A 24,203-nucleotide genomic window follows, 5' to 3' on the forward strand; every position below is an offset into this window, starting at 1 on the left:
TCAGGTACTGATTCAATTCGGAGGAGATTCAGCCTGATTTGGCAGCCAGATCTCCAAATCCAAATTGAATCAGGGGACCAATTAAAAGGTCCAAATTGATTCAAAGCTCTCCAAAGCGATCTGGAAAAGATTCAGAGAGCTTCAGTGATTCAGGCAGTCCCCACTGGCTGCAGCAGACTTAGTAACTCCATGCTGGTAAGTAGAGGGTGGGGGAAGGGATGCTGGAGGAGTGGGAAGGGGACCATGGGGGGACCCCTGCCAGGCCCCATCCCCTGCCTGTTCCCCCAGCCCCCTGAGCACCCCCCTAACCCCCGCCTGCTCCTCCAGTCCCCCCATGGCTGCCCCACCCACCCCAGCTCCTGGTTGTTTAAAAAGAAACCCCCATTCACCGGCTGCTGCCAGGCAGGGGAGTGGGGGGCAACTCCCCACTGCCCCATGCTGTAGCAGCCTCAGGGAAGTGGGGAGCAGTGGGGATTGCCCTCCCACCTTGTTGCATGCATGCCAGTGCTTTTAATAACCCAACTTAACAGGGATGAACAACTTCAACTTGATAGCCTCAGTGCTTTATTTTTCAACTTTAACATTGAAAACTTGGGTTATTAAAAACACTGGCATGCATGCAATAACAGGAAAGAGCCTGTGCATTAAATTATACATACCAGGCTCCAGTGAATAAGCTATTACAATATTACAAACTGTTTGAGCCTCAGCTTGTGATTGATTATGGCATTATCACAATACTTCTGTATAGAATTTTAAGATTCATTGGTATTTGACATTTCTTGTATAAAACTATCTCTTCGTCCTAATGCTAGGTGTGCAACAGAAACAAACATCCAGAAAATCTAGACTGACCCCTCCACATCCCACAAATACTTGTTCAGGGCTACATAGTACATCGTAAATGCATTTGAATGTTCTTGGTTGCATATATGCCTCTTGTGGTTTATAATGATGCTATGAAGAGCTATGAGATGCCTATATTTATATAATCCTAAAATTAGCAAATAAACACCAGCCTCAAATGCAAACTGAACATTTAGAAGTTAAAAAAAAAAGTAATTGCCCTCCCTCTTCAATTGCCCTCTATTTAATTTTGTGCCGCTATCCAGATCTGAAGGCAAGTGCCAAATCCTGCCCTGATTTTTTTAAATGAGATTTCCAGCAATGTCTGTGGGCTTAAATGCAGAGAAGTGTTAGATCCTTTTTTAGAAGTTTATTCAAAGTAAACTTCAAAAGGTTTTGAGGCTTTCTTATCACTAATGTCTATGCACTTTTCCTTAATTTATCAGTCAAATCTAATGTTCAGTTTTTAAGACTGACTGAAACAAGGAGATAAAGATCAGTATACCATTTTTAATTCCTTTGGACATGACAAGATATTGCAAGAGTCTCTCAGAAGCATCTCCTTTAGGTTCATTAAAACACTTTGAGAAAGAGGGACAACCGTAACTACCTAAGGGTGAAGTTACACTTTACACTTGGACCATATCAAACTTGTGAAATGTTAAGTAGTGTTAAAGTTAGAATATGCTGGGTATGTCTAGACGAGCATGGTTGTGAGGTATGTGGCACTGGCCACATACTGCACAGTCTGGTGTTCTCCACACCACAAAGGCACACTGGTGAAGTATGCACTGCACTGGGGGGGTTCCGCAGGTTTTTTTTTGACCCCTTTATATCCAGGGGTCAAAATAAACCACAGGAAAAAAAATGAAGCAACATACACTCGGCCAACGCATGCTGCTGAAAAGTGGAGCCAGGCCACCTAGAGCTGTGCTCCTCTGTGAGCCAAGCTCCATGCAGCAGAATCACGGTGGCTGTGGCCCCGGGACCCCAGATAAGGTTGCTGGGGCCAGCCCAATGCTTGTCCCAGCCTCTTCTACCCCACCCAGGGCAACTTGCCGTGTGTGTAAGCATGCATGGCACAGGCATTCCCCAGGACAAGTAGCGGCAGTGCAAAGTGCACTATTTCTGTTTGTCCCCAGGGAACCAAATGTCCACACATGTCTGGATGCACCTGCTGTGTGCAGTCACACATTAAGGGTTAATACTACTTCTTGCCTGCGGAGCTGCGACTTGCCAGGAGAGGGCTGATGAGCAGGGGTGTGGCTAGGAGCTAGGAAACCTGGGCTCTATTCCTGCTCTGAGGGAGAAGAGGGAGGGCTGGGAGCAGTGAATCCTGGGATGCTGGGGGACTGCAAATTGTTCATTTTATCTCCATGGAGCAGACTGAAGTTGCCCTAACATGAGCTTAGTTAGCATGGCCGGAGTTAACCCGTGCCGGACGTGGCATAACTTTGAGGCTCTCAGAGGGTACTTAGCACAGGTTACCAAGCTTTAACAAGCAGATGCTTGCATTTTAAGTGCCCTTAGGATTGGCTAAGTATAACATATAACTTCACCCTGACTTACCTCTGTTCACCATATTTAATAGATCCTTTGTTTATCAAAACATTTTGCATTTTAGCTCTAAAACTGGGTACAAAGTTTTCATCTGGCATGAACAGCAGAGGGTCTGCATCCATACTTTCCAGTCCAGTATGTTACAATCAGTTCTACTGTAACATAGATTTGATTAATTGAGAAAGTTCACAGGAAAAAGGATAAAATGGTCCCATGAACCTTTGGTGGTGAGGTGCAAATAGGAATGGGAAAACTCCAGGTTCAATATGTCAGGCAAAAGCATCTACTATGCTACCTTAACCTAGGCCCTCGGGTATTCCTCTGCAGCACTGAGAACTTCCAAATATCTTACCATTTTTCCCATCGCTGAATAAAACTAGGAAGCCTCCCATTCTCGTAATGTGAAAAGTTACTGATCCTGCAGAATAAGAAAAAGCACCACTCAGGAAACTGAGTCAGAGAGAAGCATCCTACTTGAGTTATGAAGGCCAGCATTGTTTTTGAGATGGTTACATTTAATAGCAGATCAGCTTTACATACACAGAAAAATGCACCAGTGTGGAGAATCAATGTGAAATTCTCCAGTCCACTTCAATTCTACACAAGGAAGGTTGCAACAAGCTGAGGGGCTGCATGTATTTGTGTCTGCACCTCCTTTACATTGCAGGGAAGCAATCTCTGGGAGGCTATGTAAGGAAGGAAATGGAAGCAGACAACATTCCTTTTGAAAAATGGTCCTATATGTTGTTTCACAGGCAAGCTGCAGTCAGGCAGACAACGAAAGCTATGTACGAACTGATGATGAGGAGAGCTGCCTTCGAACAGATGATGATGATGAAAACCTAGCTGCAAACTTCACGGAAGAATGGAACCAACAGGTGCAGCGTCTCTTGACAAAAAAATCAAATGACTAACTAAGTTCTGAGGACTGTAGCACAGTACTTTTGTTCTAAGAGTTGTAGTCTGTAGGTGTGTGTTTTGAGAAAAAGACTTTTGTTTAAAGCTAACTCTTATTAGCTACATCTTCTGTAACATGGCTCATTATCGGTGAAGAACACAGGCTGAAATGTGTACTGCTGTTACAAAACAACAGCAGCACTAACTAAACATGTAAACCCTTTGCACATGATGTTGAACCTGTTCAGTTTACAACGACAATATTAATACTGTTTATAGATAGGAATTTGATTTCTGAATACTTTGAGATTTTAGTAGAACAGTTTACTATACACTGTACATTTTTTCCACAGAAGAAATAAAAAGCTACAATTATGCATTTAACAATAAATGATTATACTCCTGAGTGTATATATCTAGTAGCCCAAAAGCAAAGTACCAGGCTCTATCTGCAATTTGTTTGCAAGTCTTTACATAAAAGGACTTGTACAAAATGCAGTAAAAAAAAAAAAAAACACCTCTCTAATTTAGGGCTAACGTGTAATTTAGGAATGTTTTCTTTCAAAATAATCTAAAAATCAGCCATAGAAGTTAGTGTAAATATTTTTTCCAAATAAATATCATATACAAATGGCAACATTCAAATTATATAGAATCTAGTTTTTAAATCAGCACAGATCTTCTTAAAACTGTGAACTATGTTTTGAAATACTCGTTACTAAAGCTGTTTATAAACCACAGGTGCCATAAGATCCCTGAACTGACTGAAGTTATGTATAATCTTCCATGGTATTGTTTCATTGATGTTTTAGCTTTAGTAAGCATGTGTTCAACCGATTGGCTCTTCCCATTTTTTCTCCAAATCCATCATGTTATTTTTGAGGCCTTCAGCTTTAAATGTACAGGCTTAAAAGTGCGCTTGCAACTGTTTTCTTTTATTTCCAAATGTGTATTGCCTTAGCCAGCCACCAGATGTTCTGCATGCACTCTTGGAAATGTGTAGTGAGACTCTCTTTCAGAGCTGAATGGAGACATAACTATCAGGGAAAAGCACAAGAAAAGCAGTGGATGTTTCTGAGAGAATAGGCATAGAGTTACAAAGCTGGAGTTTTGTCCCTGTAAGTAACTCTTAACATTTTATATTAGCCCTGGAGAATTTGAGGAGAAATTGAGGCTTTTTGATCATTCAGGATTATAAAAAGGAAGTACTAGCTATAAGTTGCTTGCCCTACCATTACTATTATCCAACATATAGTTTTGAGCAGGGATTGAAGCAAAGTATTTAGTAATATCTCACACATAGGTTATTACTTCTGAATAAAGTTACACTGTCTAGCGGCCCTGAAAACAGTGTGATTTCATACAGATATTCCATATCTGGCACAACCTACTAACAGTGAGTAATAAGGTATTGATTTAAAACAACCCAATGCATGTCTAACTTCTGTTCTGTGGTAACATCTAAGGATGTGTCCTACCACTTATAAATTAGATTGATGCGTAGCTTGTAAATCGGTGTTAGTCTGCAGGCAGTCTTTAGTCTCATGGCTGTTTCAATGGGACTGCTTTCGGGTAAGATGGATCTGTATGAAAGAGCTACTGTGATTTTTCAGTTTCGTATTATTGTTTATGCAGATTTCTTGTCCACAACCCCTTGTATATCTGAGTGTGGTCTCAGACACCCAAATCAACGGACACTATTGCTACCAGATGTCTTTTTATAGGTTTTTTTTTCCCCAATCACTGTTTTTTGCTTCTGTGGCATGTGCCAGCCAGATAAGGTAGGCATCATACCCTTTGATGGCATACCTCTCCTACAACCGCCTCTCAGGAATGGGTGAGACTCCACTAGTGCCTAGCACTCAACATTTAAAACTACTGCAGTGAAATTATAAACGTTGCTGTCAGCTCAGGATTCCTGTCAAGCATTTCCTGAACAAAGACGAACCGAGCAAGAACACAATTATATGTCATGGCTGACTGATTCAACCCATGTCATGTTTAATTGTACCTGGAGTAATAACTACATTACATAAGCCTAATGTTTGTGTACACACCATCATCATGTCTGAAATAGGTGCAATAGTATGAATCCATTGGAAGGGCTTCAGGACCCATAGTAATGACGAATGTTGACAAGCCAAGCCCCACTCTCTCGGGCTGGTGTCAGCAGGGCAATCCCAAACAGAGTTCTAGGTGACTTCTTGTACTTCAGAACTCTGAAATGAAGCACTTCTTATTTGGCTTTCCAGATCTCTATTGTAAACGTTTTTGAAGCATCAAGCTGGCTACATTTTAACCCGGCTGTTCTTTGTCATCTTGTTAAAGATTATTTTGATTGTGTTTTGTTGTCATAAAGCAAAGTTACCCAGTCCCCAGCACTGGCCATTTTGTAACTACAAAATGGCCAAGCACAGCAGTCAAAACTCCCCGAGTGGTTTACTGTTACTGAAGGGAAATTGAGAAGCAGGAGACAGGAGTGTGAAGATGAATAGGGTTCTTGAATGTTCAAAATGAAGGTGGACAATGGGTTATCTGTAAGTAGTAACATTAACTAAACTGCATAAAAAGGTGTGTGGCCTTTGTTGTGATATAATATGTATTTTCTTATATGCATGAGCCAAATTGTTGCCTCATTATTTAACACAGGTGTGTCTGCCTTTACTTTTAGTCATCTTCTTCCATCCTTATTGGTCTTGGCGATTACTGTAGATAGACCTTGTAAATATTGCAACCTCAGGTTGCTGCAATTACATTGGTTCAATTCAGCAGAAGGAGCCATAAACAGCAAGCACTCCACTGTGTCCTGAAGGGAAAAGTAATTTTTACCTTTGAACCAAAAATGTATGAAGAGTTACATCTTGAGGCTACTAACTGTAAGACATTTTTAACTACTGTACTTGACACCACTTGAGACAGAGACACTAAAGATTTCACACTATTCATTGGTATTGTAACAGAACTACTATTGTATGGGTTTTTTGTATTGCTGTTAAGTATTGTTTTGTGTGTGTGTTGGAACCTACTGGGGACATGTTATATTTTGAAGTGATTAAACTATTTAATTGTGTGTCTATATTTTGGAATGGAATTATTTCTTCATTAAAAAGATTTTTAAAAGTAATCTACCAAAGAGCATGTTTGTGGCTTTGTTGTGGCTTTTAGAACATCTGTTTCCTGAAGTTGAAATGAAGTTTTCTTCAACAGGTTATTTGTTCAGTGGTCTTCACTGTTTCCTCCCCCACTTCCCCTCCACCCTGCCTCTCCATCATTGATCAAATTGGGAGAAATGGGAGCTGGACAAACCAGACAACTGGCTCAATAGCCACAAACAAAGGGTAATTATAAATGGATGCATATTGGGATGGTAGGAGGTTTTGAGTGGAGGTCTATCCTGAGTCCAGTACTGTTCAATGTGTTTACTGATGATTTGGATGCTCAAGGGAAGAGCTTCTTGAGCAACTTTGCAAACAACACCAAACTGGGAAGTATTACAAACATATTCAAGGATGAGACTGCAATTCAGGAGGATTTGGAAGGCTGGGCTGGAGCTAGCAGGACGAAATTCACTACGAAGTGCTGCTACACCTCGGGAAGAACAATCTTAAATAAATAAATAAATCGGGATCGGCATGTACACATATCACCCTTCCAACTGGGATTTAGCAAGCTGCTAAATGCATTGCTGCTTTTCTGTCATTGATTCAATAATGCAATCCCAGGCCAGCAGTTCAGTTATACTTTGTGATGTCCCAAGACAAACTGTTATTGCTTCTTATCCCATGAACTTTTTTTTAGAGTTTATCCTGGGACAAATGTCACCTCCGTTTGTAGCCCTAGTTTCCCCTCTGCTTCCCTTGTGGATTGTTTCCCCTTGAATTTTCTATGGTTGGTTTGTCACTTAGCAAATCAGTCAGTTTGTCTTTTAAAAAAATGTTTGTTATCAATGTCATTTTGCACATCGTGCAGGGGTGCAGACCTCTTGAGTTGCTCCATTATATTGGCTGATTTTTCTCTACAAGTGATCAATCCAAGAAAGCCAATTCATCAGCATAGCTGATGGTCAGAGGACTCACCTGGATTGGACTATAGTTTAAATCGTTACTGTGCTGAATTTGGAGGGGGCAGTAGAAGCTTCTTGTGACCCAAGTACATGCCCAAATCACCTGGTTGTGAAGCGTGTGCATCTCTTTTTGTCCTTTTAATATAACACTTTTCATATTAGCCTTGGTAGTGGAGTGCCTATCTCTGCTCACATCAGTGGGAGTCAGGCAGCTAAATATCTTAGGAGACACTGCCTTAATGCCATGAACCCTTTATTTTTTTGTTCTCTGCAACCTCCAAATTTCATTTGCTAAACTGAGCTACTCTACACAGAAACAAAAATTATGGAATCTCTGACACCGACCTCCATCTGCTGTGAATTTGGGTGGATGCCATAAAACTAGGAAGAATGATAGATAGCCATATTATATATTCATAGATTCATAGTTGTTAGGGTCCTCAACAGTTCATTGAGTCCTAGCACCCGCCCTGGGCAGGAAAGAGCACTGGGGTCAGACGACCTCAGCTAGGTGCTTGTCCAGTCTACTCTTGAAGTCTCCAGGGGTAGGGGAGAGCACCACCTCCCTTGGAAGCCCATTCCAGATTCTGGAAACCTTTACTGTGAAGAAGTTCTTTCTAATGTCCAATCTAAATCTGCTCTCCGTCAATTTGTGGCCACTGTTCCTCATTTCTCAAGAGGGTGCCCTAGTAAATAGAGCATATCCTATTCCCTGCTGCCCTCCTCTGATGAATTTATAGGCAGCCACAAGATCACCTCTCAGCCTTCTCTTCTCAGTCTCCTCATAGGGCCTTGCCTGCACACCTCTGACCATATGAGTGGTCCTCTTCTGGGCCCTCCCGAGATTCTCCGCATCCCTCTTGAAGTGTGGCACCCAAAACTGGATGCAGTACTCCAACTGCGGTCTGACCAGTGCTGCATAGACGGGAAGCATCACCTCCCTGGACCTGTTCATCATGAACTGCTAATGCATGATAAAGTGTGGTTAGCCTTGCCTTGTTGATCACTTCATCACCTTGACAACTTATGTTCATCTTGGAGTGAACTATGACTCCAAGATCCCTTTCTGCTCCTGTGCTACTGAGGTCGTCCCCCAGCCTGCAAGTGTGTTGGTGGTTCTTTTTGCCCAGGTGTAGCACTTTGCACTTGTATTTGTTGAATGGCATCCTATTTCATTCTGCCCATTTTTACAACCTGTCCAGATCCACCTGGATCCATTCCCTACCCTCTGGTCTGTTAACTTTGCCCCAAAATTTGGTATTATCTGTGAACTTGGACAGGGTGCTTTCCATGCCCTCATCCAAGTCACTGATGAAGACATTGAATAGAACCGGTCCAAGGACTGAGCCTTGCACAACTCCACTGCCCACATTTTTCCAGGTCGACACCGATTCATCCACCACCACTCACTGTGTGCAACCCGTAAGGCAATTTGCCACCCACCTGACCATGTAATCATCTACATCAGAGCCTGTCAGTTTATTTACAAGAACAGAATGACATACTGTATTGAAGGCTTCTTAAAGTCTAGGTAGATGACATCTACCTCAATTTGTGCGTCTAAGCATTTTGTGACCTGGTCATAAAAAGAAACGAAGTCAGGCAGGACCTACCTGCAATGAATCCATGCTGATTTCCTTTCAGCATTATTTCCCCTGCTGGGTGACCACAAATGTGATCCTTAGTGATTTTTTCCAGAGTTTTTCCAAGGATAGAGGTGAGACTAACTGGCCTATAGTTTCCCTGTTCCTCCCTCCTCCACTTCCTGAAAATAGGGACCACGCTGGCCCTTTTCTAGTCCTCTGGGACCTGACCAGAGCACCATGAGTGCTCAAACAGCCATGACAGTGGCTCTGCTATGACACTGGCCAATTCCTTCAGCACCCTTGGATGAAGTTCATCTAGGCCCACTGATTTGAACACATCCAGCCCCTCCAAGTGCCCCTTCACTAAGTCTGCACTAACAGTTGGTGGGCTGGTGTCCCTTATCTATGATCCAATTGGGAGAGTTGTCTTGGTCTGTGTCTAGGAATACAGATGAAAAGAACTCATGGAAGAGCTCAGCTTTGTCCCCCTTCCCTGTCACCAATTGCCCTATTTTGTCTTGTCGGGGTCCTATGCTAGTCTGTACCTTCCTTTTGCTCCCTATATAGCTGAAGAAGGACTTTTTGTTGTCCTTAATTTTTGTCACCAGCCTAGGTTGTAATCCTGCTTTGGCCTTCCTAACTGATTCCCTGCAAGTGCAAGCCAGGGAGGTATACTCCTCCTTGGCAGCTACCCCTGTTTCCACAGCCTGTATACCTCTGTCATTGTCCTTAGGCTTTACTGGACATCCCTGTTCAGCCAAGAGAGCTTCTTGGCCCCTTTGCTCTCTTTTATAAGCAATGGGATTGTCTCCGGTGCCCATAGGATCACTCCCTTGAGGAACAACCTTTCCTGGACCCCCATTTTGCCAATGCTCTTGAGCTTTAACGCATCACTAACTAATCTCCTGAGCACACTGAAGTTAGTCTTTCTAAAGTCTAGCACTTCAGCCCTGCTTGTTAGTTTACCCACCCTTCAGTGGATAGTGATTTCAATCGATGGTCACTAACCCTTAGATTACCTTGTACCTGCAGAAGTTGGGGAGAAGGCTGGGTAGATATGCACCCTATAGACTAACTAAATCAGAGCTGTATAAGGTTTTGTAAACCTGTGTCACTTCATCAGATGTTGATTTACATTTGTGTGTTAGTGTCACTTCTACTTAGAGGTAAAAATCCTACTTTATCAGTCCTTGCAGAGTAGTGGAACATGACTTTTCAGTTTCACTCACTGAACATATATTGAATCATGTTTAATTTTTACCACATGCAAGTGTGCACTGTTTTGCTGCTAATTTGCTTTTAGAGCCCAACCCCCACTGCAGTGTGAAGTCCCAGAGCAAGCTGAGGCTTTTAAAGTCTTGTTTGTTTTTGTTCAGAGGCCAGTATTGGAGCTGGTGCGTAGAATAATTAACACTCGAGGGTACACTGCTTCCAGGGATTCATCCCTTCTCCTCTCTGAGGCATGTTTATTTGAGGAAAAGTGGGCAGAGAGGCCAATGTTATGCTACATTCATGTCTTAAGTCCTCCCAGATGCATTAATTCCATGCGTGAGAATAACAAAAAGCAATGCAGCAGCATTGCCTAGATTCACCATTACGGGATATCTATTTAGAGGGATTTTTTTTTTCTTTTTACCTTAGTCAACCGTTCCAAAGCAAGTTTATGCTACCTTTTATTTTTGTTGGTACCACAGCACCAGCACACCTACCCAAGAGTAAGTTTTATTCTGCTCTGGCTTGAGGATAGTCAACCTAAGAATTAACTAAGTTCAGGTTGCAAATGATTGTTACCAAGGCAAATAAAAAAACTGACCTGATTTATGGATTGTGTCTGCAGAAAATCATTGCAACTATTGTTTCAGCATTCTCCTCTATTGTGAATTCCCCCTCCCCACCTTGCTTTATCCCAAGGGAGGCAAGAGTGATTTAAAAACAAAAATCAGATCAATGTTTAACTAGATATTCAGTAGCCAGACCCAACTTTCCTTGTGAAATAATTTACTAGTCATACTGCCTGTAATGTAATTGGATATAAATGGTTATACATCACCCGTTCTGTAACTGATTATGTATAATATTGATCATCTGCTATGTGGAGATTAATTGAACATTATGTGGTTTTCCCACCAAACTTAGACGCCAAGTGTATTCTTAGTATAATTCCAATAAGTACAGCTGGGCAATGGCAGACAGAACTTTGTCCTAGTACCTCTCAGAAGTACTGATATGGTTAACAAAAGTACCATATCTTGTTATCCTTTAATAAGAATGTGCTAAACAGCAATAGAGCACTTTCCCTGCAGCTAAAAGGGGATCCGCTCTTCTATTTTCTTTGAATCAACAGTTACTGAAAGTCATCTTTTGCCCCCTCCAATGCTGCAAGATTATTGCTGTATGAGCATCTGTTTTAAAGGGGGTGTTGGCAGCCTTCAGAAGTGAAGTCAGATCACCTGAATTAAAGCTAGCAGTCTAGTCGTTGCTAAGTCATACATTCCTTCCTCCATGGTTGTTCCTTTTCATTTGCTGCCTAAAACCAAATGAGCATAATAATGTGGTCTGAAATAAAAATGATAAGGCACGACAATTTAGAAGCAGATAGGAAAGGTAAATGAATGAAGCTACATTTTATCAGAATGCTATAATATATTCGCGCCCCCCCACTCCTAAATTCATGCATAAATACTTTATAATTCTGAAGATGGAATGACTCTCTTAAAGCATAAATTGGGGATTAAGGATAATGAGCTACTAAACAATATAACTGCAGTTTATCACTGAAAGCATTAGTTATGTCTATGTAGCCAGTATCGTGATGGTGTGTCAAAGACTGCCATTTGAAATGAAGAGCCATACCAACAGTTTCCCACAGTGGCATATTAGTATTATCACACAAATGCCATTGTTATCAATGGCAAAAATTCACGTTATTTTTGGTGGTGCAGGACCTAGCCATATACAATGGTCCACAAGGTGAAGAAAAATTAAGAACCTTGAGTTTCAGTCAAATGCTAAAGAGCAGCATAGAGCAAATAATAAAAGGATACGGATGGCAAGCAGTGAAATGAGAAGCCATAGGAAATTTTTCCCACATGACAAAAATATGAGTGTTTGGAGTTTTTTCTCATCTACAAAGGCAGGTGAAAAAGATGTTCTTGAACAGACATACTGAAAGGAAAAAAAGACTTATATGAATGGCTTTGATTGATCTTTTTTCTTTGAATTTTCTTTAATCCTTTTTAGTATACATACAGTTGTTCTAAACCAAAAAATCCAAGCTTTTTATTTTTAAAAAAATGTCAAAACCATTCCAAAACCATTTCAATATTTTGAGCTGGGAAATTTTTTTTTAATTGAGCTATTTTCCTTTCAACAGTAACAATTTTGACTAATCATCATTTTTCAAGAAAATATTTTCACAAAAAAATAGCTCAACCAAATTCTATTTAATAAAAATATAAAATTCTTAAAGAAAGCTAAAGATATCACCCAAACACTCAAAGGCTGGGAGGAATAAGGACAAAAAAGAGAGAAGTTTATTTAAAGTATATTAGAAACAATGAACAATAAGCTAGGGCCTTCATTAGATATAGTAACATTATTAATAATAATGCAAAAAAAGGCAAACATTCAATAAATATTTCTGCTCTTTTATTTTGAAAAATAAAAAAAAATGATGTAGTACTTTCCAGTCCATTAATAGGTAAGTAGGAATACTCTCTATCAGAGATAAACAACTTTAATTCAGCTAGCTAAGATAACTTCAAGAGTCTTAAAGATTTTATCACACCAAAGCAGGGTCCTTTCTCTTAATTTGTATTCAATCTAAGAATAATGAAAAAATCCAGAAAACTGTGTGTCAAAATGCCAATATCCCAAAAAGTGGTATGGCAATGTTGACACAAGTAACAATAGTCTGGCTAGCAGGATTTCAGTCCTGGACAAAATAATGGACTTGATATGGGATTCATTTGACAGAGAAGTAAAGACTAACAGTATAATTAATTTCAGCCAATGTTGTTTTACAGGAAATAATTTTTTGTTAAACCAGTATTTCATTTTTTATAAGATTAAGCTATTGGCCGGTAAAAGCAACTGTGTAGATATAACAAGACTTTTGTGTTGTATTAACTTAATGCTTTGTAACATTCCAATTAAAAAGTTAGCGCTATGCTACATGAATAAACCAATAGTTTGTTGGCTACTTGAGAAACTAAAAAGTAGATGGGGGTTTCTAGTGGGGGTTTCTAGTAGAGGACTGCAGGGGGTTTCTAGTGGAGGGCTGCAGGGGGCAGTATTAGCCCAATACTATTCAACAGTTTCATCAATAGGTACATATAAAATTACTACTAATTAAATTTGCAGATAAAACAAAGATTAGAGTGGCAAATGATGAGGATGAGAAAGATAAGGCAGCTTATATGGTAGCCTGAATGGAATGGGGCCAGCTTAGCAAGCAAACAAAATATATTTTAGTATAGCCAAATGCTGTACCACAAATAGGAACCAAGAATGCAAGCCACCCTTGCGGGACATGGGACTATATCCTGAAAAGACTGTATTCTAAAAAGGATTTTGGCTACAAAGTGCAAGGCAATGCCGTGCTGGGACACACTGTCCTGGCTCTGTGCACAGTAGTTACTGAGCTGGAAGCAGGATAGCTATCTATGTTCATACAGGGAAATAAGTTTCCACTCCCCTGAGCAGCCCTGCACCAGCATGGCTATTTTGCTTCCAGTTTGGGTGCTAGCATGTGTAGAGCTAGTGATGAGGGTCTCAGCACAGCACTGCCTTGAACTATACGAAGCAGCTCGTGCTAGACAGGCAGTTCAGCACGAGGTCCCAGTGCAATTCTGTAGCAAAGAGCTAATGCAATCCCTTAATGTGTGAGCAGAGATGCAGTCAGTGAGAGTAGGGTGTTGCCTCTGAATAAGATATTCAGGAAAACAATATTTAAAGCCTGTGTACAGTTCTAGTGTCCACAGTTTGAGCAGAATGCTGAACTATTGGAGAGATTTCCTGAAAAGAACCACTAAAGTGCTTCTGGGGGACTAAAAAAGATCAAGAAGCTATTGCATTGTAGTGCATACGTATCCTCAGGGGGAGAAAATAAGGGATACTAAAAGGGTCTTTAATCCAGCGAGAAAAGCAGAGCAAGAACCAGTAGCTGATAGCTGATTCCAGGCAAATGTAAATGGAGAAAGAAGGCACCCTTTTTTGACAGAAGGTGATTAATCACTGGAATAAACTACCAAAGAAAGTAAAGAATTCTCCATATCCAAACACTTGCAAGCTTCTTGAGATCCTACCTCCCTTCCCGGGATCTTTCCACCACGGATAGCATCACCAAGGTCATACATCCTGAAGCAAAGTGCCACAGTAGTGTAATGTTAACTGAATTAAATAAAGTCCACCAAAGTTTTCTTCACCCAGCAGGGTGAGATAAGCTTCTCTCCTGACTCCAGTAAGGTCCCCTGCTTTTCCTGGACTGCAATACCCAAGAGTCTCAAGTGCCTCTTGGTAGTCAGTACTCAGCACACTTGCTCTCTCTTTCTCTCTCTTCCTATGTGTATGGAAATTTGCTAGAGAAACCAGATTTGGCCTGTGCGAAGCAGCTAGTATTCGCTTTGGATTCAGATTCAGCTGATTCGGGAGACAGTGATTCGAGTCACTGTCCTGATCCAATTCGCCCCTGGTATTTACCAGCTCAGAGCGGCTGCAGCCACCGGGGACTGCCCGAATCGTCAAAGCTCTCCGAATCTTTTCCAAAGATTCGGAGAGCTTTGAATCGATTCAGACCTTTAAATTGGTCCCCTGATTCGATTCAGAGATTCGGCCACCAAATAAGGCCGAATCTCTTCCGAATTGAATCACCACCCGAAGCTTTGCACAGCCCCTGTGTAAACCCCCATAGAGGGAAGTAGCACTCTAACAGTGCTTGGCCCTGAGCCAAGCTGTCTTCTTCTTGGCTTCCATATTTGAACATTTTTAATTCAGGCTGCTGAATCCCAAGTTAATTTGTTGGTGCCCATATAATTCTGATTTCTCATTAATTCAGATGATTACTTTTCCCAGAGAACCCCATTCAGCTTCCTTCTACCTGATGTATTTGGTCAGTCAGCTAGTCATCCAAAAGGGTTTGTTACTGTAACTAATGAAACTTTAGCTCTGATCAAAATCCACTTTCTACCACTTTGATCAAGTTAGTTAATTGAACCTCACAACCATATAACATAAAAAATAGCTAAATGTTATAAATCAGTGAGAGTTTATTTGTCATAAGGTTCTGTATCTCTGCATATTAATGAGGCTATTCACACAGCAGCACAGCTGTCACTTTAGTACATAAGGTGAGGTGTGACAGATTCATCAAAGGGGATGGTAAAGACAACAACTTGTTATTCCCTTGCTATTCTCTTTTGTTGCAAGAATTACTAGTCATTAGCCAGTAAAGACTGTCTGTTAATTAGGCTGCAACTGCTTTTTTCACCATTTTATACTGTCTTTTTTAGGTATGTGTGCAGTGAATTTTGTTTGGTACTCTAATATCTGATTGCGTGGCAATGTACTTTAACACCAAGACAAATTACAATACACTTGCACTGTATATTTCTTTACTTTTTTTCATGGGCCTCATAATGTTATCAGTTCATCAGAACTTTAATAGTAGAAAAAAAGCCATTTATCTGAATAAATGGCAAGATGTTTGGAATTATCCTGGTATGAACTGCTTCCATGCAGTGCATCTCCTACCCAGTAAAACAATATTATGGATCTGGAAAATATTTAACCAGGGAACAAGATCCTTAACTAGTGTAAATTATCAAAACTCCACTGAAGTCATGGGATATATATCTATTTAGATCATCTGATGATCTGGCTTTACAGTCCTTTAAACCCATTAAAAAACAACACCGATAAGAAAAAAGTGCTTCATAATGTATAGCAAAGGAAGCTGCCTCTAAACCTCAGTTTGTCCTTAGCTAAATTCTGTACAAACCAGCAAGAAGTTATATGTATCTGGATTTGACAAAAAGGAGATATAGATCCTAACGGGGTTTTGTTTTTCCCATGCTGTGAATTGGCAGCTAACTGCATAACTATAACCACACAAGCTTGAGAAAAGGAATTGGAAAAACCATCCAAATAATGATAATAAACGCACAAAATATAAATACATATTTTTTTAATGTACAAACACAAAGCAGCCATTAACACATCTAGGAAAGCTTGTCACAGCGTCAATCATTATCTCCCTGTTCTGAGCAGTGACTAATACAAATGGAACTACTCAACAAAGGCAAAGAATGGGAGAAAACAAACACAATTTTTTTTAAAGGAAATAAGCAGAAAAGTCTGGATTTGACATTCTCCTGTTAAGAACCTTTTTTTACAAATGATTAATTGTCAGGATGGAAGAGTAATGCAGCAGTTTTATGGCAAGTAAACAAGAAATGACAAGCACAGATTTTTGGCATTATATTGAGACTGGGTTTTGAACAGCTTTTCATTGCATACAGAAACAATGGCTCCAGTGTTTCTTGAGCCAATGTGCTAAACTCTGCACGGTATTCAGCCTTCCTCCCATTCCTGCAGCCATCCCAGCTACTGTACAATTTGTTTCAAGAATCTAGTGCATTTATTTGGTCCATGGTCCTTTTGGATTTTGTCAGAAATGCCCTAAGTCAAGAGCAGCAGTGACTGTGACTAGAAACTAACAAAAAGCATTTGGGGGAAAAATTGTCCTGAACTTTACTGAATAAATATAATTAACTCATTAGGATGTTTAATATTTTCTATTGAAGGATAGGTCAGCATCCCACATCTGGATATTTGTTTGTATTCTCAAATCCTGGCCTGTTTTCCAAATTGTGATTTTGAGCTTTCACACAGCCTCAGAACTACCTTATTGATTTTTCTTCAACAGCATTTCCATGAGCTAGCCCATTTTTAGATTACCTTTCTTCAGTATCTTTGTCTGGGCCTCAGTCAACCCAGGCATCTTCCTTTTTGGCTTCCCTATAGATTCATAGATGTAGGGTCACAAGGGACCTCATAGATCTTCTAGTGCAACCCCCTGCCCTCGGCAGGAGAGAAAACTGGGCTTAAATGACTCCAACTCCAAACGATTTACCTGCTCCAAACAAGTCCAAAACCAGGCTGCAAAAATTACTGTGAATTACCAGTCTTACTTCTTTAAACAAAAAGGAGTGAAAGCTGGACTAATCATCACTTGGAATATTTAAGATGAGAGTGAGGGCCAGATCCCAAGAAGAATTTGGGTCCCTTAAAGCTAAAAGCCATAACAACACAACCAACCAAGTGCTCCAAAGTTAAGTCCAGAACCCAGGGTTAAACACCTAGGCCTCCAATGATATGCTTGAAGGCAAGGAGTGCAGCCAAGAATATGCAAAACTCCTGGAGCCAAAAGGAAGATAAAAGCCTGATTCTAGCCTCGTAGTTAGTGTATGCAGCTGCAAAGTCTAGTCCTGAATCCCATTCTCTGCTTCCTGGATTGTTTCTGTATTTTATATTAAACAATCACTGATTAAAAACCATAAATAATTGTGGGAGAAGGGACCAGAACTCAAGGCTCTCCAGTCCAAGGCAAGTCCCCTAAGTATTAGCCTATAAAATCATGCTTTCTCTTTTGGCCTCCTGACTCTTGCATTCTTTCCTACCGAGCTGCCAAGCTTCAACAGCAGGGGTAGTAGGTACCCCCACCCAGCCTAGCATTTAAAGTTGTCTCCTTAGAGGTAGGAAAATGTGGGTTTAAATCTCTTCAAGCTGAAGATGACCTAGAATGCAGCTCTCCCACTCTCTGAGTGCTTAAGCCAAAATGCTACTATGTAGAAGACAGGTACCCCAAACTATTCTTCCACCACTGTCCCCCATACTTTTGAATCAAAGTGTCTGTGGCTACCGATTTTTGTGCTGAACTGAATGCTGTTAGCTATAACATGTTTACTGGATCAGCCCCTAAGGGGACTTGAGCAGTATTCTGTCTAATTTCTGGGTCTCAGTGGGATGAGGCAGGTTGCATGCACCTGGCCGCTTAGACTATGGCACCAATATAAGGAAAATTGACGGTATCGGCAATTGGCTTTTTTTGGCTGATGTGGCTGACAAATGCCCTGTGCATTTACAGCCACAGTGCATCATGCAGGCAACCAGGAGCACAGCCCAGCAGCATGGAGAGTAGCAGGGTCTGGCTAATAAGTCTGTTGTGAGGGAAGGGGCATGTGGCGGGAACAGAGTTCCCCATAGTGTGGGAGGGAGTGAGACTGGGCACAGCTGGGTGAGTACAGGACGAAGCTGCAAGCAGCTCATCTGGAAAATGCGGGGGTGGGGGGCGTGGCTCCTGTCACTGCATGCACCCCGGGGGATATGGGGGGCTGTGTGCTTCTGGATCAATGCGCAGGGCAAAGGTAGGCTACTGCTGCAGGCTGGGGCTAGGGAGGCTTTGGGTTCTTCCCAGTAGTGGGCTGGGCTGGGACTACGCTCAGGGCAGACAGTGGTGGCTCTGGGAAAGAGGATGGGGAGCTATGGTGAATTTTGGTGTAGCTGCAGCCCCTCCCATAGCCCCCTTCCCAGTACTGCTGCCCACCCCAAGTGCAACCCAGCCCAGCCTCTACCAGGAAGAGCCTGGTGCTGCCCCAGTCCCAGCGTGCAGCAGCAGCCTGCCATCACCCCACATGCCCCCCATGCCTTCCTCGGGTACATGCAGCAGTGGGAGCCACCCCCGCCAGACAAGTTGCTCATGGCTTCATCCCATGCCCCACCCCAGCTGTGCAGTCCCAGCCCCACTCCTTCCTCACCCCAGGGGCCTCCATCTGCCCCCCCACACCCTTTCCCTCCCCCCATGCCCCTTCCCCCACAACAGATCAGCTGGATGCTGCTCCCCAAGCTGCCCAGCTGCATATTAGAATTGGATCAGTATCGGCCGATATGGCTTGTTAAAAATCAGCCATCAGTATCAGCCCAAAAAATCTCTATCAGTGCACCCCTAGTGGTCATGGAACGTGGGCTTTTTGGACTACAGTTTTGACTCTACTGAAGTTCTGTTTTCTCCCAACATTACATTCAACATGCTCCTAAAACTTCCAGCCTGTTTTGAATGTGGCCTTAGACATCTTCCTAAAAGACATACTTTGACTCATGTTATTGGCTGATTAGTTAATGGGATCTTTTCTGGCCTTGAAATATGTGAATCTGAGCCTGTCCACTCATTCTGTTCTTCCATGGGCTGCGAGGCAAAGGGAATTCTTTACATGACTCTCGATATGTTCCTCAAACTTGCAGCTCTGTATTAAGACAATCTGATTATAATCAGATTTCATGCTTTGGGGCTTCAGTCAGTAGCCTCTAGGGGCAGCAATAATTTTTTCCCTGCAATGCATAATTTAGCTTCTGCAATTTTCCACCTACACCTGTCCCCGCTCTCCATCCCCCTCACCCACACGCACATAATTTCCTCTGAAGCGTAAGAGCTTAGCCCATTTCCAGCTGTGGCCACTAAATGAAGGAGGCCAGCACCCAGGTTTAACCAAAGACCTGATAGGAACACATTAGAATATAACTAGATGTGTAGGACTTGACATTGTGGATTAAAAAGTGTGTTTAGAACAAATATTCTCTAATAAGTGGAAATCTATGACTTTTTACAGGAGTCAGGAGACTAAGCAATTAAACGTAAGAACTTTTTAATCAGAGAGACTCTTTGGGTTTGTTGTGGTATTTAGGATGTAAATAATTAATACCCAATTTAAGGTGCAGTTACATTGCCAGTATAGCAAAGGCAATAGCAATAGCAAAGGGCTCTTTAGAAAGAGACCTCATGTAACTGAGAAACAGGCTCTAAGTTTGTTTTCTATTAATAGAATCCCTACAAAAGGTTGAAGGTCAAATAAACCAGCCCTTCAAGAAAAAGTTCAACAGCTCAGGCTCCCAGAATAAAAATGTCAATAGCTATAAAAGAGAACATCTCACTTGGCATCACCAATGCATTTAAGGTAAGGTAATCAGATTCAGAATTAGATTTTTTTAAAAACAAACTCCCTTAAAAAAAAATTTAAAATACAATTATTGTTTAATACATCCTTTTGTAGGTCACTTTTAAAACAAACTTTAATGTTACTCTCAATATTTCATTTTCTCTAATGGGATTAAAATCCAGAGAAGAGTGGGCTTTCTCTACCATTTCTGTATCAGAAAATTAATCTAGCATTATAGGCCAAACATCTATATTCAAAAACTACAGCTATTATAGTGATTTAAAGCAGGAAAAAAAGATCAACTCACACAAATCCAGCATTAAAAGGAAAAAAACCATAATCTAGCTATAGAGTTAGTAATGGTATCATTCTAAAAATTGGACTTATAAACTGCAAATCTAAATTTAATACAGGACATTTGCTCAAATTGCATGCAATTTCTTTCAAAATAATCTCCTTAACTATCCGTGTTTAAAAATGGAATTCTACACAGGCGAAATTCTCATTGTTATACCAGTGCATCTGCAATGGAAGTAACAACGTAGTAGGATGTATGTATATAACTAAGGAGAGTGAGACCCTATATTTCCAGTTAAGCACAGACATAAAAAGCTTCTGCCCTTTGCACCAAATTAAACTATAAAACCAGGCCTACTCTCTGTATCTAGAAAGTAATACCTTAAAAATTGTATTTAAAGATCCCCAATTAATAAGGTCACAAGCAGCATACCTCATAAACAGAACCTTTATTTGTATGAACAGGATCCTTTTCCTGCAGTTTGCATTTAGGCAAACTTTCCACTTTAGTCAGAATAGGTTTTATGTTTTTTGGCTATACGCACTTCAAACTTTACTCCAGATTTCTTTTCAAAGGTCAAGCTTACAAAACCAACTCCCTGGCTAATGTAATGCCTTGGTCAAATCCAGTGTATATTTATAATTACTTTCATTTACAAAACCTTTCCTATTATATCTGTATGCTACTTACATGATAAGTGTACACAAAAATAACAAAATTAGTGCTCAGAATTTTTGCGCGTTTTTCCTGCGAAACTTCAAGCCAGGATCCTCATAAATGTTTTGCTAATGGTTATAGTGACACCACTGACAACCTTGGACTATATTTTTTAAGATAAATTCAAACTGGTTTCCACAAGCTGTTAAATCTCCCCAACTCTGGGTTTCCTCTTTCCTGAAAGTCTACTGTTGGCCTATGGAGATAGACTCCTACTGCCAGGCCCTTCTCTCCCAGGAGGCGGAGGGTAGACCATGGTCTCCCTCCAGGACAAAGGAGGACTCCGGGACCTCCCACTCTGTCCAGTCAGGGGCATGGACCAAGGTGGGCAAGGGCCCTACAGGCCTCCGCATCAAGGCCACTGCCCCATCGGAGCTTAGCAACAGGTACACACCTCTTGCTGCTCCAGCAGAGCCTGCTGAGTTGCCAGCTCCCACAGGCAACACAGGCTTAACTGCAGCTACCATCCCCACTCTCCCCATGACAAAACGTAAGATGTTTGTTGTGGGAGACTCCATCCTGAGGGGGACTGAGGGGGCAATCTGCTGCCCCAACGCCTTAGCCCAGGAAGTCTGCTGCTTCATGAGGCACTACGGGGATTTGGGAGAGGGGCTAAAGGGTCTTCAATCCTCCCAGTCTGGGGGTATGGGCTGAGGAGGGAGATGAGGATCCACGTAGTGAACCAAAGACTGCAATGCTGGTATCATCGGGAAGGCTTTGGCTTCCATGACCACAGCCCGCTCTTTGGCGAGAGAGGCAGTGAGCTGCTGGGAAGAGATGGCCTCCGCTTCTCTCCCCTGGGGAGGAGGCTCTTCTCAGCCAGACTGGCTGACCTGCTCCACCGGGCTTTAAACTAAGCCCGTTGGAGGATGGGGAGACTACCGCCACTGCTGGCCCAATGACCAACCTTGCAAAGCCAGCAGGCCAAGGCACTTAAGGGAGCCCACTCATGCCCCAGCCCTGGTACAATGTGTAGGCAAGGCAAGAGCCCCCATGGGGACACTTGCCTGCCTGTATACAAATGCCAGGAGCTTGGGGAATAAAAAGGAGGAGCTCGTCCTCCTGCTTAATGCAAATAATTATGACATCATAGGGATAACGGAGACCTGGTGAGACTCCACCCATGACTGGACCGTGGGTATAGATGGCTATACCCTGTACAGGAGGGATCATGTAGATAAAAGGGGCGGGGATGTAGCGCTCTATATTAAGGAAAGCTATGCGTCCCTGCAAGCTGACATTGGCGACCAGAGTGGATGACTGGAGACCTCTGGGTTAATATCTGTGGGGAACAGGGCACAGGGGATACAATGGTGGGAGTCTGCTACAGACCTCCCACCCAAAGTCAAGAGCTTGACCAGGAGTTTGCCCAGGAACTGACTGAGGCTACATGCTCCAGGACCATGGTTGTCATGGGTCACTTCATTTACCCGGACATCTCGTGGGAGGATCACTCAGCACAATCCGAACAGTCGCAAAGCTTCCTCTCATGCGTGGATAACCTCTGCCTGACTCAAGAAGTCTATGGGCCAACAAGAGGTAAAGCGCTGCTCGACCTTGTACTGGCTACTGGGGATGACCTAATCAGCAACCTAGTGATCGATGGGAAACTGGGTGACAGTGACCACGAGCTGATCACCTTCACCATCCGCCATAAAGCTGGCAAGTCAGTCAGCAACACGGAAGTCCTTGACTTCAGGAAAGCCAACTTTGACGAGCTCAGGAGGCTTGTCAGTGAGACCCTAAGGGACCACAACCCCAGGGAGAGGGGAGTTCAGGAAGAGTGGTTGCTCCTTAAGGGAGTGATCCTCAATGCACAAGCTAAGTCTATTCCATCTCAGAGGAAAGGCAGCAAGAGAGCACAGCCAGGGACCTAGCAGACCTCCTGAGGCTAAAAAGAAAGGCCTACAAAGGATGGAGGATGGGATTCACCTCCAAGGAGGATTATTCTGCACTGGTCTGGTACTGCAGGGAGCAAACCAGGAGAGCCAAACCTGCAACTGAACTCCAACTAGCTTTGAGCATCAAGGACAATAAAAAGCCCTTTTTCAGATATGTGGGGAGCCAGAGGAAAAGCAAGGGCAACATTGGATCCCTGCTAAACCAGATGGGGCAACTGACAACTGACACCCAGGAAAAAGCCAACCTATTAAATAGGTACTTTGCATCAGTCTTTCATCAGTCCCATGGGACACCCATGCCCACCACAGGACAGGGTGGTCCAGGTGACAGAGATCCCCTGCCCTCCATTAAGCTGACCTCATAAAGGAACACCTTGAGAAGCTGGTTACCTTCAAGTCAGCCAGCCCTGACAGTCTACACCCCAGGGTACTCAAGGAGCTGGCGAGCATCATAGCCCAGCCTCTGGCATGGATCTTTGAAAACTCCTGGCACTCTGATGTAGTGCTTGAAGACTGGAAGAAGGCCAATGTGGTGCCGATCTTCAAGAAAGGGAGGAAAGTGGATCTGGCCAGCTATAGTCCCACCAGCCTGACTTCTATCCCAGGGAAGATCTTAGAAAAGTTTATTAAAGAGGCCATCCTTAATGGACTGGCTGACACCAACATCCTAAGGGATAGCCAGCACAGGTTTGTCGCAGGTAGGTCTTGCTTGACCAATCTCATTTCCTTCTATGACCAGGTGACCTATCACCTGGACAAGGGAGAAGAGGTTGATGTCATATATCTTGACTTCAGAAAAGCCTTCAATCTGGTATCCCATGATCACCTCTTGGTGAAACTGGCCAATTGTGGTCTGGGGTCTACCACAATCCGCTGGCTGGGAAATTGGCTCGGTAGTACCCAGAGGGTAGTACTTGATGGCAGTCACTCATCATGGTGTCCTGTGACCAGTGGGGTCCCCCAAGGCTCTGTCCTTGGACCCATATTATTCAACATCTTCGTTAATGATGTGGACATTGGAGTTAGAAGCAGACTGGCTAAGTTCGCCGATGACACCAAACTTTGGGGCAAAGCATCCACGCCAGAAGAAAAACCTGCAGCATCCTTATAGGCTTGGCAGTGCTATGCTGGCTAGCACTATGGAAGAAAGATTTGGTGGGTCATCATTGACCACAAGATGAACATGAGCCTGCAATGCGATGCTGCAGCTAGTAAAGTGACCAAAACACTGGCTTGCATCCATAGATGCTTCTCAAGCAAATCCTGGGACGTCATTCTCCCCTTGTACTCAGCCTTGGTGAGGCCGCAGCTGGAATACTGCATCCAGTTTTGGGCTCCACAATT

General features: G+C 42.5%; 1 protein-coding gene across 9 annotated transcripts in view; it reads left to right on the top strand.

Moving 5' to 3' along the window:
* Positions 1-6,425, top strand: part of DTNA (dystrobrevin alpha) — a 360,592-nt gene extending 354,167 nt beyond the window's left edge. For 8 of the 9 annotated variants that reach the window (XM_090039921.1, XM_090039915.1, XM_090039923.1 and 5 more), the window contains one exon: positions 3,162-3,301. Coding sequence is in view for 1 of the 9 variants with exons in the window: in XM_090039920.1 (XP_089896046.1) it covers positions 3,162-3,320 (159 nt within the window). In the remaining 8 variants the exon portion in view is untranslated. Of the gene's footprint in view, positions 1-3,161 lie in introns of all 9 variants that reach the window. The other variant, XM_090039920.1, reaches the window with a different exon arrangement.
* Positions 6,426-24,203: the final 17,778 nt, after the last annotated feature.

This window comes from Crocodylus siamensis, chromosome 3 (genome assembly GCF_052110815.1).
Source record: "Crocodylus siamensis isolate JL-2025a chromosome 3, ASM5211081v1, whole genome shotgun sequence".
In the NCBI taxonomy this organism is placed as follows: domain Eukaryota; kingdom Metazoa; phylum Chordata; order Crocodylia; family Crocodylidae; genus Crocodylus; species Crocodylus siamensis.